Here is a 19,892-nt window from a genome sequence, read left to right on the forward strand (position 1 = left end):
ATGATACTTTTAATATAATTCCGACAGCTTTCTTTATCAGCATGTATTATCATAATCTGATCTTAAAAGTCTGTTTTCTTTTACCTTATTCCATTAAATGCAGCCTAATGCATGTGATAACCATTCCTCTACAATTCCTATCCACAGAAATAAATATTAATCTATGTAATCTGAAAAAAAAATAAGATTGCAATTGTAAAGCGGGGCCTAATAGACTATAATAAGAAATAATGGCATGAAGTGAAGCAAAGAAAATTCAGGGTGACTGTCAGGAAACTTTTAATGGCTTTGTAAAAATGATTGTGAGTCTGGTCAGGGATATCTTATGGGAAAAGCATACAAATGGGAAATCATTCCCAGCAGAGCAGTTTGTTTTACTGTTGAATAGCTTTGTAGCTAACATAGGGCTGCAAATTGCTCTTGGTTCAGCAGTTGTTTGGTTGACAGTTATGTGTCAGGTGGCTCACACTTTCCATTATCCTGGCAGGTTTTGTTGGTAGCCTTACACAACAGCACATAATTTATAAACAATTTTCTTGTATTCAGTACCTTTTGTCAACTTTGAGTTCCATTCGCCCTCACATGCGCACGCAGCATGCACACACACACACACACACACACACACACACACACACACACACACACACCTCCCTTCTGTGCCTCTTAAGTATGTATTTTTATCATATTTGATTCTCACAAAATAGGTTCTTGTCAAAGATATTCAGTCTACTTATAAAAAAAATCTTCATGTACAAAATAATGTTTTAGTAGGAATTGACAGCGGAAGCAAAATACTCTATTCTGAGCTTGTCCTGAGGACATTATTTCGGCCTTCACATTTGTGCTGCCTGCTTAAGGCGGTCGTGGATATTACTCACAAGAACCCCATCCATCAGTTTTGGATGACTATGTATATCTGTGTAATGGAGTTAATTTACTTTCACCAGATATACAAAAAAAAAAAATACACTGGGTGCTTAATTTTCAGTGTTGTTGTTTTTTTTAATATCTTCGGAGTCAGAATCTGTTATGTGTACCTGAAGTTTTGGTTAATCCAGCAAGTCCTTTATTGTATTGTAGCGTAGCTTAGCACTTGGGAGTACATGTCTTCCAAGTGCATAGACTCAAATGCTATCCCTGTGTCTTTTTGGTCCCTCAACTACTACAGACTAGTCCCAAAGACTCAAAACATTGCTAGGATTGGCATAGTAGCCCGCAGTACCGCTGAGCCAGAGGAGCCCCACTCCACCCATATTGAACAGCGCACTGTTTGCTCTGGTGGCCAACTATACTGTGAAAGGCTCCTGGGCCCCAGAGTGCTGACAAACAGACCCTTCACAAGTATAAAAAAGTAAAAAAAAAAAAAAAAAAAAGAAATTTGGGGCAACAAAAACAAAGAATGTTGCTCATTCTATGTACTCTGAATTTACATTATTTTTCAGATTTTATGAAAAGGTAAAGTTACTAGGCTAGATTGTTAAGAAAAGATACAGTGTGGAGCTACTTTTTTCAATGACTGAATTCTAAATATATATTTCTCTTACTTATACTATTATTACTAAGATATGTTAGTTAGAAATGTTAGAAATGATGACTAAGTATGAATGATTGGTTGAAACTAGGTGAGAAACATGTTTATTTGAATTTAAAAAGAAAGAATATTCTAATTTAGCTTGTTATTCATTGAATATAATATCAATTTTTGACGTAAATAATATTTATTTGACTTAAATCATAAAATGAATACTTGTGTCAACATTTATTATATTTATTCTTATTACATATTATATAAATAATTCTATTATTGTACATATAAAATTGGTTAATTTGTATTTTATTGAGTTAACATTATGTTATAACATGTTATATTTCAGTGTGTGTATTTATAATAAAAGTATATATTTAATATACTAATTAAGTTAGCACTTACATATGATTCCAAAAATTTATTTTAATGGTTTTTCAACTATAAATAAAGAAAAATGCAAAACCAAAGCCATGTGATAAAAGAAAAAACTGAAAATATAATAAAATAAAATCAGTCTTCTTGAGATGTCTCTTCTAGCATGAATCACAAAACCTTATCCAATACCTTCAAAATCACAAAAGCTTATGTAATATCTATTCACAAAATTAAGAAAAAGAGAAAAATAAATGGTATTATTTAATTTGTGACAAATTACATATCTACACAACTAAGTAATAAGGTCAACCAAAAGATAATTCTAAGATAAAGGATCATAAAATATTTTGGCCAGATAAAAAGTATTTTATTAGTTATAACTTTACATCAAGTTGAACTTGATGTTTTGTTTGTTTGTTTTAGCATTTGGGACACAACCAGTGGTGCTCAGGAGTTATTCCTGGCTCTCTGCTCAGAAATTGCTCCTGGCTTGGGAGACTATATGGGATGCCAGAGATCCCGAGTCTGTCCTGGGTCAGTCATGTGCAAGGCAAATGCCCTACTGCTGTGCTACCACTCTGGCCCAGAACTTGATGTCTTACATCAAATAAAACAACCATTTGAATTGTTTTAAATTTTCTAAGCTTCTGATTATCCACACATTTTAAAAATGTCTTCATTTATTTTGTAGTTTTGATAATTCCACTAATGTCTAATATGGGTTTGAGGAGTCTATATATGTTTTGAGGGGTATTTAATCTCTTGCAGAAAGCTTGAGAGTGAGGCACTTGTTAGAAAATAATATAAATAATTGTATATCATTAAATCACATAGTATTGCATAAAATTTATTTTATAGGAATGTATTATATATGTATATTTGTACACACATTAAAATTTAAATGTGTAGCCCATGTAGTTATCTTTGATTTAAACTTCTACATAGATGTACATTATATATTACATTATATATTAGTATATGCACATTATGTATAAATGCAATATATAGAATTTAGTATATATGTAAGGAATATATATTTACATAGATAAATATTTAATTTTGGTGCTTAAATTAGTAAATATGATACTGAACTTGTCTATGTTATCTCTATGTCCATACTGACATTTAAGAATGTCATTTAAAATTTTTTCTACATTGCAGGATGAAGTATGTCCCAAATTAGATGGCAATGAAGTTCAAAAGTGTGTGTGGGCCTCAGCTGTGAATGTCAAAGACAAGTTCATATATGTTGCTCAGCCAACTTTGGACAGAGTTCTTATTGTTGATGTGCAGTCCCAAAAAGTTGTTCAGGTATGAAATTTTCTATTTTTTTAAAGTAATTAAACATGGGCTAGAGCTATATACAGCCAGAAGGACAGTTTGCTGTTGCATGTATCTAAATATGGTTTGATCCCTGGCACTCCCTATAGTTCAGTGAGCACTGCTGGAAGTGCTCCATGAGCATAGAGCCTGGAGAAAGTCCTGAGCACTGTTGGATGTCGCCAAAAAACAATTGGGCAAATAAACAAACATTTATTTAGTAAAAATTTAGTTTCATTAGATAGTATCTATCAGGCAACTTGCACATTGCTATAAAATAGGACTTTGATGGTATTTTTTTATTATATCAACAAATGGAGAATAAATTGTGACTTTTTCGAAAAGAATTCTACTATTATTTTTCTCCTTGAACTTAATGTAGAATATGCTGCAATGTATTTTATTTTAAATATATGATTCTATGAACAGTCCCTAATTTGGTAGAATCAGTTGTGTTTGGGAGCCACACCCACCTGTGCTCATAATTTACTCCTGGTTGTGTGCTCATGGAATACTTCTGACTGTAAATATGGGATTGGATACAGTACTGGTGATCCAACAGGTTGGTTGAATTCTAAACACTTCAACTTTTAACAAGACTAACAACACAAATAATATATTTGGGACAAGGATATGTTTGGAACAAAGACAGTTTAACACTAAGGTTATCTAAGGTACTACTAGTAACAACTTTATAAAATATTAAATATTTCTATTTATTATCTATCTATCTATCTATCTATCTATCTATCTATCTATCTATCTATCTATCTATCTATCTATTTTTGGCTTTGGGACCACACTTGTGACTCTGTGCTAAGAAATTGTTCTTGGTAGTTCTCAGCATGGTATGAGGGTCCAAGCAGGATAGTCTGCATTCATCTTAATGCTTGTACTGTAACTCCAGAACTCTTATAAAATTTTGCATAGTTTTTTATGGTCATATTATAAGCTTAAATTTACAGTATTGATGCGCAAAGTTACTGCACTGCACCTTCAATAAAGTGTCTTTGAGCATCACCACTAATCAAATATTATCTGAGTTGATCTTCAGATTTTCTTTTTCCTTTAATCCACCACTACAGGTTAATCAATTTTGCAATCTGAGATCCAGGGTTTTTCCTTTTTAAAACTGCTTTCGTTTTTTGCATTTCTATATTCCAAAAATGAGTGAGCTTGCTGGGTATTTGTTCTTTCTCTGACTCATTTTGCTCATTATGTTCCCCTACAATTCCATCCACATTCAGAGAACTACATGAATTGATCTTTTCTTACAGAGAAATAATTATCTCTTGTGCATATGTTATAATTTCTTTACCCATTCATCTGTGTATGAACAGTTGAATTTTTTTCATAATCTACATTTTCTAAGTTAGGCAATGGTAATAGTTGTATGTATAATAAATGGTTTTGTTGAGGTGGCAAGGACAGTTGTCAAGGAATGGAATTCTTGAAATCATTTAAGAATTCTTTTCTGTTTTTAGTTTTTTGGGGAAAAATCTCTATACTGTTTTTTATAGAAGCATTTCTATCAACAGTGAATGGGAGGTTCTTTTTTATTGAATTTTCCAATGACCTCCAATATGCTTTTTATTTTTCATGCATGTGTGGTTTATTTTTTTTTACTTGAGACCTTAGAGTGCTCAGGGCTAATGTCTGTTTTTGTTCTAGCTATTTAGTTTTTGGGAAACACTGGAAATATTCAGGGTCTAATCCAGACTTTGCACTCTGGAATAACTTCTGGGAGCTTTCATATATGATGACCATATCTGATGTCAGGGATACAATCTAGATCAAAATCATGCAAAGCAAATATCCTACCCACTGTACTAAAGCTTCAGCCTCAACTCCTGAATCTTTAGGTCTGGAATTACTGCCAGTATGCTTGGTAAACCTTAAACAGTGTTGGAGATTAGAATGGGTTTGACTGTGCACAAAGCTAGCACCTTAACCTGTACTCTTGGTCCTTTTTCTAATAATTTTTAGCATTTTCAACGATGTCAAAAACTATAATTGTTGCTTTGATCTGCATTTTTCTAATAAGTGACAATGATAACATTTTCTTTTTTAGTCTTAAAAGCAGCAAAAATAGATAAGCTTTACTTATTCAGTTATTTCATTAGCAAACAAGTAGGGGCTGGAGCCATGACAGTTGATAGGGCGTTTGCCTTGCACAGGGCAACCTGGGTTTAATTCCTGGCATTCCATATGGTCCTCCAAGTCTGCCAAAAATAATTTTTGGGCACAGAGACTACAGAGTCAGAACTATCTGTGAGTGCTACTGTGTGTGAACCAAAAATAAAATAAAATAAATAATTAAAAAATAACAAAAAAATAAATTTTAAAAATAGCAAACAAGTAAAGCATGTCTATAACAAGAGAAACATATATCTAATGGACATCATCACCATGGCTGCATTTCTGTTGCTATGGTCATGGTTATTCTAAAGTATTTTTGTTTTAATTTAATAGCTATTCCATTCTGGTGCTATTTTTAAAGTTTTCCAACTTGTATAGTCTACTTGAACTTAGATGCATAAATCTAAATTAACTTGATCAAAGTTGCATTTATTGTTATGTCCTTCATATATTTTGTAATTATTATAAGATATGTATATTACTATTAATAACATTGAATATGTTTCTATTATAAAGCTGTGATTTTAAAGTTTATAAGCCTATGGTGAATAATGTCAGAATCAGCACATTCATAACTAAAGATGAATAATTTTTATACTAAAGAACCTTAACATTTCTTATGTATAATAAGTGGATTGAATCCTTAGATGAGGATCCCAATTTTAGCATGTATATATCTTTGCTTTTCATTTGTTTGTTAGGTTTTGGTTTTGGGGCCACACCCAGTGATGCTCAGGGGTTACTTCTGGCTATGCTCAGAAATTGCTCCTGGTATGGGGGACCATATGGGATGTGAGCTGATCAAATCAGTGCATTCATAACTAAAGATGAATAAATTTTATACTAAAAAACCTTAACATTTCTTATGTATAATAAGTGGATTGAATCCTTAGATGAGGATCCCAATTTTAGCATGTATATATCTTTGCTTTTCATTTGTTTGTTTGGTTTTGGTTTTGGGGCCACACCCAGTGATGCTCAGGGGTTACTTCTGGCTATGCTCAGAAATTGCTCCTGGTATGGGGGACCATATGAGATGCGAGCTGATCGAACCATGGTTCATCCTAGGTCAGCCACATGCAAGGCAAACTCCCTACTACTGTGCTATCACTCCAGCCCCTATATGTTTGCTTTTGACATATATGCCTCTTTTGTGTCTATTCTTAAATTGCTTAATTTTAACTAGATTAAATTTATTTGATTTCAGTTACAAATTAGACTATAATTCACAAATGTCCAGTATGGGATTATAAAAATTATTTGCAAATATTTTAAGTTAAACTTATTTAAAATTATGTGTAACATATGTCATTCTCAGTGATACAGAATGGTATAGTCTATATAAAATTTATAGTTTTTATTTTCCAGGCAGAAGAGGCTGCAGGTGCATTTTCAGAAAATTTTAGAAACAACCAGTTTTTTTTTTAATATTATAATACCTTTATTTAAACACCATGATAAAAACATGTTTGTAGGGGTCGGCAATGTGGCTCTAGAGATAAGGTGTCTGCCTTGCAAGCGCTAGCCAAGGAAGGACCATGGTTCAATCCCCCGGTGACCCATATGGTCCCCCCAAGCCAGGGGTAATTTCTGAGTGCTTAGCCAGGAGTAACCCCTGAGCATCAAATGGGTGTGGCCCCCCAAAAAACAAAACAAAACAAAAATCATGTTTGTAGTTGGGTTTCAGTCATAACAAAAATACAAGCATTCATCAGTGCAACATTCCCACCCACAAATGCCCCCCACATTCTGCCTCCTCTCCCCTACCCCTTGCTTGTTTGCAAAACAGGCATTCTATTTCTACTTCTCTCACATTGTCATACTTGTTGATGTAGTTTTTTTTCCTCTGTACTCAGCACTTTTTGTGGTGAGCTTTATATTATGAACCAGTCCTTCTAGCTCTCATTTCTATTATCACTGGGCATTATTAAAATAATGTCTTTTATTTTTCTTAAAACCTATAGATGAGTTTGATTATTTTGTGTTAATCTCCCTCCCTCTGACTTATTTCATTCAGCATAGTAGTTTCCATGTCCATTCTTGTATAGAAAAATTTCATGCTTCATCTCTCCTGATGGCTGCATAATATTTTATTGTATATATGGGCCACAGTTTCTTTAGCCATTCATATGTTGAAGGGCATCTTAGTTGTTTCCAGATTCTGCCTATCTTAAATAGCACTGCAATAAATATAGGTGTGAGGAAGGCATTTTTGTATTGTGTTTTTGTGTTCCTAGGGTATATTCCTAGGAGTGATATAGCTGGATCATAAGGGAGTTCAATGTCCAGTTTTTTGAGGAAATCCCAATATTGTTTTCTATAAAGGCTGGACTAGACAGTATCCCACCAAAAGTGAATGAGAGTTCCTTTCTCCCCACATCCCCACTAGCACTGATTATTCTTGTTCTTTATTTCTACCATTCTCTGTGGAGTGAGATGGTACCTCATTGTTTTTATCTGCATCTCCCTGATGAGTACTGGAGCATTTTTTTTTATGTGTCTTCTCGCCATATGTATTTCTTCTTTGAGAAAGGGGTTTCCTGTATTGGTAATGGGATACTATCTGGTTCAGTCTCTAAGGAAAAGAATATAGATGTTTCTTAAAATGTAAGATACCATATGTAATCCCTCTAATCTAGACCCTTTCTTGTTTTATTTCCCCTAAAGAAAAAAATACTAATTCAAAAATATATTTGCATACCTATGTTAATTGCTGCACTTGGCACAATCATTAGGATATGAAGACTAACCAAAATTTCCAAAGCTGGGCAAATGGAAAGGAAGTTGTGAAGCAAACATGAAACAAAATGAAACAGAATGAACCTAAAATAAAAGATGAAAGCATGCCTTTGCTGCAGTGCTGTTGGAATCAGAAGAGAATTAGGTGGAAGAAGTATTTTACTCATCTTGGAACACAAGGACATAATAAAGAATTGGATAGTATCAAAAATGATAAATTCTTGTTCTTGGATTACAAAATTGATTGAAGAGGTGTCAGAGAGATAGCACTGTTTGGAGGACACTTACCTTACATATGGCTGAGCCGCTAGGCTTCGTTTTCTGGTATCCTAGATTGTTCCCCTGCCACTGACTTCCAAGAGTGTTCTCTAAGCACAGAGCTAGAAAAAAAATTCTTGAGTACAAGAAAAAAATAGGTGGGACCCCAAAACTGATTAAGTAGAAGTGGGAGTAATACTAGGCAGGAATGAACATCAGACCAGAGGTGATTCAAAGACAGTGTTGTTGGGGGCCGGAGCAGTGGTGGAAGTGGTAGGGCATTTGCCTTGCATGCACTAACCTAGGAAGGACTGCGGTTTGATCCCCTGGCATACCATATGGTGCCCCAAGCCAGGAGTGACTTCTGAGTGCATAGCCAGGAATAACCCCTGAGCATCACCGAGTGTGGCCCAACCTCCCAATTATATATATATATTTAAGCACCACGATTACAAATATATTTGTAGTCGGGTTTTAATTTAAAAAAAAAAACCTTCACCAGGTCTGTTAACAAGAACAAACTTGTATTGCTTATTTTCATCAGTTTTTAATAATACACAAGGTATTAAGTCAAGGTACCTGATAATGAAGAAAGAATATCTATTGCACAAATACTGGGGTATAAACAAATGTTTATAAAAGTTGCCACTCTTTTGTGAAGTGACTGTTCCCTATCACTCCAAAAAATTAGCATGTAATCAGAGTGAGAAGCATTTGATATTTCAATCTGTGGCAAATCAACAGAGAAATGTGGATATAGTACTATGAATGGTTTATAAGTCTCTTTAGGGTCCTGTAAGAATATCCATCAGGCCACTTAACTTACAAAAAGCAGAAACTGATTTGTCATACTATGATCAAGATTCCAGCTAGAAAGAGGCCTTACCCAAATTCTTAAGTGGGGATTTCTTGCTGTGGTATTTCTTGGGAAAAATGACAAAGATTTCTGTGTTTTGATTTGTTTTTAATGAAGCACAAATTCCATTTTTTAGAACTTTTTGTCTCATTACCTATTCACTGGGAAGCCTCTAACTCCTGATACCATAATATTATAGGTAAGCATTTCTATTTGGGAAAGTCAAGAAATATTCAAACCACAATATTCACTTGCTAAGGAAGTCAGTAAAATTGATTACAGAAATTAAGTCTCAAGAAATATTAATAAAATTATTTCAGATTGGCTCTCATACAGTATTAAGTTGTCAAAAATACAAAAATAAAATAACATAAAAGTTGTATATAAAACATTAAAGTAATTACATAAAATTTTTTTGTAAAAATAAAGGAACATTTACATAAGGAATGCCAATGATCTGCATAGATATGTTAAATTTAGTCAGATTGTAATGCAGGTTTTAAATAAAAGTGCAGACTTTTAGTTACTTTATTTTTGTGGCTGGATGGGGGCATTGCAGGTTGTGCCCAAAGCTTAATCTTGGTTGATGCTTAAGTATCTCTCCTGGAGGTGACCAAGGACTATACATGTGCAAGAAATAAAATCCTGGTTGAGCTCCTGTAAGGCAAGTCCCTTATCCTGTGTACTCTCCTTTCTGTAAGGTTATGGCTTTAGAGCATTTTAACTTAATTTATTTTACTCCTAAATTAACTATTTTAACTTGAAAATAAATAGTAGATAAAAAATAAACTATTAAAACTAGTAGTTTTAGCACTAAGAAGACTTGACAACAACAATGACCCGCTTACAGGACAGGGTTCTCTGCGTTGCCCTTTAATTGTGAGGTGAAACGAGAGGATGTTCTGCACCATCCTGACTGCATATAGGATATGCAGATTCCAGGATCTTTAATACAAAAACATGATACCAACAACAGAGACTGTGTGAAAAATAAAAGTGTATTGGCACTACAGACAATGACCTGGATTGGACAAACTAGTTTGCCTGGAGCCTAGAGTTGGTCTTATGCCAGGAAACTTCAGGGGTAGGGTCTCCTTGTATTTAGGCCAAAGCTTTTCCGTTCCATGTCCCTCATATTTTGGTGGGCCTATGCAAACAATAATTGCCACTCTAACACTGTTTTTACTGTGCTCCTTTGACTCTAATCCTTAAGAGAAACAAACCACTTAAACTTTTGAGGTTAACTTAAACTAATATGCATGTGTATGGAAATGTAAAAAATTACTTTGCCTTCAAAGGAATTACATAAGTGCTATGTCTTTAGATTACTTTGTGTGTTGCTAAGAAATATTGTGTACTACAATCTGGGGACTTGAGGGACAAAGCAATTGTACATAGGTTCTGTTTTATTTTTCTTAATGTTGTTTGGCTGAAAGTTCAAAGTTAAATATCAGCAATAGGACTACTGAGAATTCTGTTTATGGGTAATTGTACTTCCACTGTAACTTTACCTTGTCCTCTTTCTTTGCATCTTTGTTCTCATAATTAAAAATAAAAAATTAAAAAAAAAGAAAAAAAACTAGTAGTTTTAGAATTTAACAAGAATAAATGAAAGAAGAGAGAAGAGAAATATAAATATAAAAATTTAACCTAATTAATAAATAGAAAATAAATAGAAAATTCAAGGGAGATAATTAAAGATATAACTGAGAATTTTGGCAAAGAAAATGTTTAAAAAGCCCCTATTAGCACTATTAGAGCTGCAGAAACAAGATATTGCCTAGCAGTAAGCACAAGGAAATAAAGAAATGTTAAATTAATAAGTCACACTAATAAATTTTGAAACAGTGGAAAAGAACAACTGAAAAGAAAAATTAAGTTCATGGTATGTAATAATTTTATGACTAAATAAATTAAATGATTTAAAGGTACAAGATAAAATATAATATTTTCCCCATCTAGTTTAGAGGTAAAAATCTCATCTATTTTTTGAAGTAGCATTGCAGTATATCTGGTAAAATCTAAGTGGCAGGTCTTTGTTTATTTGGTGATCCACTTTCTATTTAACTTCCTCTGCTTGCTCTGGGTGAGTGTAGTTTCTTTAACTTGCCACCATTTATGATCCTATTGCCTTAATTTTCATTAGAAATGAAGATTATCAGAGTAATTTTAAGAAAACTCTGGAAATTTAATTCTTGAATCAAGAAGGAGGGTAGTAGATTGCTATGGTGTTGACAATACAGCTCTAGAGAAACCTCTGGCCAAACCTGATAGAGCTGTCAATGAAACTGAAAAATTCTATACTGTAGAAGTTGATGAATAAGTTACATAAAAGATGAGTGAAATAGCACCTTAGTAATTAGAGCTGTTTTGGGATGGTGGGGCCAGAGAGGTAGTATAAGTCAAGTATATAGTCAAGTGCAAGAAAGGTACTTGACTTCTCTGAGGCTGACCAGGGTTCGATTCCTGGCATCCTATGTTGCCTGTCAGGAATGTTTTCTGAGCACAGAGCTAGGAGTAAACCCCAAACCCAACAAGTGTATCCCCTAAATTTTTAAAAGATATTATTTACAAAATGGAGCTGTTCTGCAGTAATTTATTCAAGTGTATCCCCTAAATTTTTAAAGATATTATTTTAAAATAATAAATAATAATATTTAAATATTAATATTTAAATTAAATTTAAATTAAATTTAAATTAATATTAAATAATAATATTTAAATAATATTTAAAATAATAAATGATAAATAATAAATAATAAAGATATTATTTATAAAATGGAGCTGTTCTGCAGTAATTTATTCTATAAAAATTTAGACATCACTTTAGGTTTAGGAACTAAACATGTTCTTACTGGATACATTCACTCTAATGTACTTTCTGAGTAATTTTCAAGGCCTATTATATACTGTACACATCTAAAATGTAGGCATATGTCATATGTGATTCACTTTTTTAAATGTATTATTTTCTCTTTTCTTTACAACCATATATAATTTCAGTCTCTGAACATATTTAGATAATGAGTTCTATAAATTTTCTACCTGCTGTGTGAAATAACATATTCTGATATTTGTCTCAACATTACTTCAGTGCATATAGATTTTAATCCTCAAAAGTATCTGCATAAATATTAATTATGAATGTTATAATAAACCTATTTTTGTACTTGAAAACCCCATTACTTAGAATTTTGAATTCCATAAAGATTTTTCAAATTTAAATACAATATTTAAATGATAGATTTGATAGAATTAAATATTGAGCCTCCTATTTTTAATGACTCAGTCAATTCAAAGTTAAAAAAATAAAGATATTGAAAAATTAAAAAAATATTTCTGGTTACTTAAAAACTTGGGTTAAATATATAAGGATTAAGACACTTGCCTTGCATGTGACCAGCCATGGTTTGTATTACTGGAACTACCTTTGGTCGCCTGAGCACTTTAGATGATCCATGAACATAGAAACAGAAGTAAGCCCTGAGCAGTACCAGGTGTCACCCTCTCTGCATCAACTAATAACTTAAAAGCTAAATTAAAAAATACTCGTCAAACTTTACTTACAATCAATGACAAAATACCTTTAAGTCAACTCCAGGGTGAAAATTTTGTCAAAATCTTTTCTCAACTTGACCAGCTTTCTCAACTGAGACTAGATATGGTGTCAGCCTTGTTTTGTATCTAAATGCACTTGTACTTCCTAATATTCTAACAACATGCCTTGTGCCTTTTTTATGTGTCTCATAAGGAAATAGAAGAGGAAGCTAAGTATAATAACTATGAACATGTAATCAACTGATAAATAATAGGAAAGACAAAACAATTTCTAGTGTGGTATGAGAAATAAAAATCAAACCTTTTTCTTGGAAAAGGGGGAAACTGAGGAGGCGCACCTGGAGGTGCTCAGGGTTTAATATGACTCTGCACCCAGGGACCATTTCTGGCACGATCTTGGTCCATATGGGGTGCTAGGGAGCAAACCCAGGTGCAAAGCAACTGCCTACACTCTGTAGGCCCCAAACAACCTTATAAATAAATGCAAAGTGTGTCACACTTCAGTTTCTTCCATTTTAATTTTGTTAATTTCACCTGTTAACAACATAAAATCTTACATAGTTTATACTAAATATTATTTTTTATAAAGGATCACTGATTTGTTTGCTGCTACTGGATACATCAGTAGCATTTTTGAGTTTCAAAAGGAAAAAAAATTACAATGTTTGAATGGGATTTGTAAACTTAGAGTTGCTTTCAACACCACAGTTTCAATGACTGCTTTTATTACCATTAAATTTATCGTGAGAATGGTGAACAGGTGATGTTTTTGTAGAAAAGATTAACTAGTAAACATCTGACCTCATTTAGTTTTTGGTGAAGCAAAATCAGGTTCTGCTTGGATGCAGAAGTGGCTTATTATAACACCTTGGGAGTATTCTTAAGTGTCATCAGCCTTCTCCTCTAGCCATTAGCACATTATCCTGAGAATCTACATCATTAGTTTAAATTAGGTTCACTTAATTAGCCAGCTGGTCTTCTCCTTGTCAAACTGATAAACCAGCTGTGCTTCACTGTTCTTCATGTCCAGACTAAGCCCCACGTTCTGTGTTGCTATTATTTCGTATTTCACCATAACAAATTAAGGTTATTTATTTGTATATGGCTAGCGTAGAATAAGTCTTACATTTATACTTTGTTGTTGCTGTTGTTTTGTGTCACATATATCACATGTCATTGCACAGGCTTATTCCTGGCTTTCCACTCAAGGATCACTCCTGGCAGTGCTTGAGGAACTATATGGAGTGATGAGGATAGAACCTGGGTCAGTCTCATGCAATGCAAATATCCTACTCTCTATCCTAGTCCTATTCTCTGGCCCACTGATACTTTTATCCCCTAAAAAAAAAAGAAAAGAAAAGAAAAAGAAAGTTACATTTAGCTAACTCTAGACATTTTGAGAACAATTAGAAGTTGTTTTAATGCAATGTTTAACAAAAGGAAAGAAAGTCTTCTGAACAAGAGTGAATTGTATCTTTACACAATGTATTGAAATATTAGAAAAAAGTTATTTATCAATGTTTACAAAGCTACATAAAGTGAATATAAAACACGGTTTTACTAAGAAATAAAAAAAGAATTTGATTTGTCCTGGACAGAGGATAGCACAGGGGTTAAGGCTCTTCCCTTGCATGCAGGGCATTTTATCCCCAGTAACATCATCTAGTTCCCCAAACACTGCTGGGAGGATCCCTGAATACAAAGCCAGCAGAAAGCTGGTTGTGACCCAACTGCACCCCCAAATAAGAATGAAGTAAAGCCCTGCTCCAAAACTCAATGGAAGCACTGACTACTGATGCTTTCCCTTATCTCAACCTGTATTTCCTCTGGAACTTCATATACTTTGTGTTTTATTTTGTGGTGTGTATTGTTTATTTTAGATTCTTTTACCCTCTGGTTCACATACTTTTTAAATACAAAATACTCTTAATGTCTCATTCATGTATTTTTTGTTCGTTTGTTTGTTTTTTGGGTCACACCTGATGTTGCTCAGGGATTACTCCTGGATATGCGCTCAGTAATCGCTCCTGCCTTGGAGGAGACCATATGGGACACGGGATCAAACCGTTCTGGGTCAGCTGCGTGCAAGGCAAACTCGCTACTGCTACGTTATGGTTCTGGCCCCTCATGTATTTTATATTTCATTAGATAGGAATAGTGTATCTCTAACCAGTAAAAGCTAATGATTATTAAAACATCTCTAATTTTACTAGACCTTTTCACACATTGCTCACTATTCATCAGCTATACCTGAAAGACCTTTTATTTACTACATCACTCGAAACAAATTTTGATTGTCTTTTTTGTCACTTTTATATTGGAAAAGAAAATCTACTAGCAAATCTCAGCCCTGCTGATAATAGCTAAAAGACTGTGTATATATCAATACTCCTCAAAAATGAATTTAGAAAATTAGGTAATTTTCAACATTTTTTTTTGTTATGTAGCATCTAAACTTTTAAGTTATTCTAAAATTCTAGAATATCTTACTTGGTATATTATTTTACGTACTTCCTGGGGATTATTCCTAGCCCAGTGCTCAAGGATCACTCCTCGTAGTCCTATGCACTGCCAAGGATCAAAAATGATTTGGCTGTGTGAACTTAAAGTTTAACCATCAGTGTTACATTTCTGCTTCTTCTGACCTGATTTTAAACTGATAGTTTAGACTGACATTTTTTTTTCAACTTCTACTGTTACAGGCAGTAAGCACAGATCCTGTCCCTGTGAAATTACACTATGACAAATCCCATGACCAAGTCTGGGTGCTAAGCTGGGGAACTCTGGAAAAGGATTCTCCAACACTGCAAGTAAGTGCCTTTCAGCATATCTGATAAAATAATTATCTTTAAGTCTGCATAGTTTACTGGATAGAACTGTCCTTTAATCACAGTTGTTCTGTACAATCAAGGGGTTGGAGTTGAAAATTTAAGACTTAATTTTATTAGAAAAATCTAGTAAGTGCTCCGAATATTAGTTTTTATGGGGAAAAATAATATATAATGGCAAGCCTGATGTCTTAAGGGGAAAATGTCATAATTTATCATTCAATATATCTTGTTTCTACAGCTTTCAGAAGATTTTTCTTGTTTATAACTCATTAGTCAGCATGGTATCTGGAGGGTGGGCATTTAATTAACAGACTAGAATAATTAAATAGCAAATTACTCAAAAAAGATCTACATTTTCTCCAAATAGTATTTATGATCTAAGAGATTTATTTCTAATTATGAAATATGTGTATTGATATCATTTTGTGAAGTTTGTTTCCATTTTCAAATTACAAGAGAAGTAATAAATGAAAGATGTACAATTTATATATACATATTTTGGCAACAAATCTTTGCCACAGTCTCAGGTTTTTTGCTATACTTAAAAAGAAAAACTAAGAAGATACAGTGAGAGAAAGGAATGAAGACTATTTAACCCTAGAAATGAATTTTACCTATTTTAAAAACAGTCTTGTAATTGTAATATATTAACTGAAATGTGTCTGTTTTAGTCAATACTACAATTGAAATAAAATGAAACATAAAAATTTGCTTGAACGTGATTTCCCCTTTTGATCTTGCTGTTTTCAGAATTCTGTCTCTATCTGTGGGATTTGTCATTGTGACTAGGATGTGTCTTGGGGTGGTTTTTCTGGGGTCTCTTTTGGTTGGTACTCTTCGGGCATGCAGGATTTGATCACCTATATTCTTTAGCTCTGGAAGTTTCTCTTTAATGATGTTCTTGACCATTGATTCTTCCTGGAAATTTTCTTCACCCTTGTAATAATAATTTTCAGACACAAAAGAGAAAAGAGCTGGAAGTTCCAGCTCACCTCAGGAAGCTCACCACAAAGAGTGATGAGTTTAGTTAGAGAAATAACTACATTTTGAACTGTCCTAATATTGAGAATGTATGAGGGAAATGTAGAGCCTGTTTAGGGTACAGGCGGGGGTTGGGTGGGGAGGAGGGAGATTTGGGACTTGGGTGATGGGAATGTTGCACTGGTGATGGGTGGTGTTCCTTTTATGACTGAAACCCAAACACAATCATGTATGTAATCAAGGTGTTTAAATAAAAAAAAATTATGCATTAAAAAAAAAAAAAAAAGAAATAAAGCTCCTCCCACAACATTAAAAAAAAATTTGCTTTTTACAAAGCTCTAAATTATTTGCCTTTTGCCAATTTTCCGTATATCTATTAAATGTAGTCTTTATATTTGTAGTCAGTTGTCAAAAGCAAATGGAGAGCCTGTTTAGAGTACAGGCGGGGTCGGGTGGGGAGGAGGGAGATTTGGGACATTGGTGATGGGAATGTTGCACTGGTGATGGGTGGTGCTCTTTACATGACTGAAACCCAACACAATCATGTATGTAATCAAGGTGTTTAAATAAAATAAATAAATAAATAAAAATTTGAATAATAAAATTTTTAAATAGTTAAAAGGTATTTTAAGCATTTCAAGTATTTAAATGCAATTAAAAATAATAGATCTTGAGAAATAAACTATTTCAAAGTAACAAGCTGAGAACATATTTTTTCATTTCTTTAAAAATATGGAAAATTTTATAATATAGTTTACTTTATTATTAGTATAAAAATAGCATCTCTAAACTTGTGATTTTAAGCAAAAATAACTTTTTAACGGTCTTCTGGGTAGTTTTTCTTTACAATTTCTCTCTCTCTTTTATTTATTTATTTATTTATTTATTTATTTATTTATTTTGCCACACCCAGCTGTGCTGAAGGCTTACTCCCATGTTTTCTCTCAAGAATCAGTCTTGGTACTCTAGGAAACATGAGCTGCCAGGAATCAAATCCTGGTCAGATGTGCTCAAAGCAAACACTATGCCTATCGTCTGTACTACCTCTCTGGCACCATCTAGATATTTTTCTGTAGGTAATCATGGAGCACATGGGTGACTACAGTCCTATAAAAATTATAAATAGATGCTGTTACAAAAACACACTGCAATCTATTGTTCAGTGAGTCAAATTTCTGCTCAGATTCAAAATGCTGTTTTAAAAGAGTTCATCTGCTAGTACAAAGAACAAAATATTTATTGTGCACAATTGTTAAAAAGCTTTTCTCAATAGTTAATAGGGTGTAGATATTTTAGACATTGCATTTAAATATAATTTAGGGTAGATAAAAAGTTAATGTGCATGATTTTTAATATTTTATTAGAAATAATTATGTTAATAAACAAGCAGAGATTAAAAAATTTTGAATCCTTCCTTCTCATTTGGTACACAGGTTAATGTGAATCAAATAACTTCCTAGTGTAGCATCATTTGCATAATATAGGTTAGGCAAATTCCTTAGATATCATGAATGGCTTTGAGAAACTTTAAGTAACTTCCCTCATGCAACATGTCTTTTAATAATAAATTCTAGTTTTAGAATGCCTTTCAATATGCTAAATTTAATGATGTTTTAAATTATTTGTTAGATAGGAGTTATAGATCTCACAACAGATAATTTAAATGTATATTTGGAAGTACTCTTAAAATAGTGCATGAAATAATATTTTAATAGAAAATAAAATATATATATTCATCTGTAAACATGGAAGATAGAGCTATGTAAGTAGAATAGAAGAAGGCAGAGTGATCATGAGAGACAGAGAAGGGTACTAGAGAACTGACAATAAACATGCTTTCTCTCTGAATCAGGGAAATAAAATAGATTATATATTTAAGATTTTTTTCTTTGATTTTTGGGTCACACCCAGCAGCGCTCAGGAGTTAATCCTGATTCTGCACTCAGATATCGCTCCTGGCAAGCTCGAGGGACCACATGGGATGCTGGGATTTGAACCCTTGTTTGACTGCATGCAGGGCAAATGCCCTACTGCACTGTGCTATCTCTCTGGCCCTATATATTTTAAATTTTAATTTAGTTTAGCTCATATGTTACAGCACTGGTAAAAGTTCATATATTATGTATTCTCTGCATCCTATCTGCCCTCTCCTCCCTTGGATAAATTCCATGCTAAAAACTAGATCTCAGTCTCATCTGTCATTGACCATTTATTTTCTTACAAGGTCTTTATATCCACATATGAGGGAGATCAAATCTGTTTGTCTTTTCTCTCTCTCTCTTTCTCCTCTCTCTCTTCTTTCTCTTCTCTCTCTCTCTTTCTCTTCTCCCTCCCTGTCCCCCCCCTCGTGTTTAAGGCATACTCCTGGCTCTGTGCTCAGAAATCACTCCTTGCTCAGGAGACCATATGGGATGCCTAGAATTGAACCCATGTCGGTGTGGGTCAGCCCCATGCAAGGCAAACTCCTACCGCCTTGCTACCACTCTGGTATCTCTCTCTCTCTCTCTCTCTCTCTCTCTCTCTCTCTCTCTCTCTCTCTCTCTCTCTCTCTCTCTCTCTCTCCTCTCTCTCTCTCTCCTCTCTCTCTCTCTCTCCCCTCTCTTTCTCTCTCTCCTCTCTCTCTCTCTCTCTCTCTCTTTTAGCTCAGTAGTATTCCACTATGTGTTTGCACCATCATTTCTTTACCCAGTCATCTGTTTATGAATATATGGATCCTTTCCAAAAGTTTTGTTGAACACTGTTGCAATGAACATGGAGGCTCAAATATCTTTTCTGAACAGAATTCTTGAATCTTTGTGGTAGATGCTAAAATGTGGTAATTCTGATTCATGAAAGTTCACTTCCTGATTATTTTGAGATGCCATTAAAATAAAAACCTGTATAGTTTACATTCCTATAGCTGTGAGAGCTCTTTTTCCTACACCAATGACAACACTTTTTGTTTTTATTTTTCATGATGTGTGCATGGTGATATTTCATTTGATGTTTTTATTCAGATAGCCCTGATGATAAGCGATAGAGCATTTTTCGTAGACCTTTGACCATCTGCATATTTGCCAACAAAGTTTTTGTTCTCTTTCCCCATTTAACTTTTTTTTTTACTTTATTTAAACAACTTGGTTTACATAGTTTCTCACAATAGATTTGTTTCTGCCATTCTCTGTTCCAAAATCAATCCCACCACCAGTGTAAAGTTCCCTCCATTGTCCCTGGATTCCTATCCTAAATAATTTAATTGCTTTTAAACAACTAAATGATAATAAAATATTTAAAATATAAGAAAACAATTCTTGATATTATTATATAT

General features: G+C 33.5%; 1 protein-coding gene across 2 annotated transcripts in view; it reads left to right on the top strand.

The window, feature by feature from the left end:
• The window catches only part of FSTL5 (follistatin like 5), a 648,108-nt gene that overhangs the window by 555,677 nt on the left and 72,539 nt on the right, over positions 1-19,892 (top strand). For both annotated transcript variants that reach the window (XM_049770233.1, XM_049770234.1), the window contains exons 12-13: positions 3,065-3,214; positions 15,476-15,583. In XM_049770233.1, the coding sequence (XP_049626190.1) occupies positions 3,065-3,214; positions 15,476-15,583 (258 nt within the window). The remainder of the gene's footprint in view (positions 1-3,064; positions 3,215-15,475; positions 15,584-19,892) is intronic.

This window comes from Suncus etruscus, chromosome 3, assembly GCF_024139225.1.
Source record: "Suncus etruscus isolate mSunEtr1 chromosome 3, mSunEtr1.pri.cur, whole genome shotgun sequence".
Taxonomy (NCBI): domain Eukaryota; kingdom Metazoa; phylum Chordata; class Mammalia; order Eulipotyphla; family Soricidae; genus Suncus; species Suncus etruscus.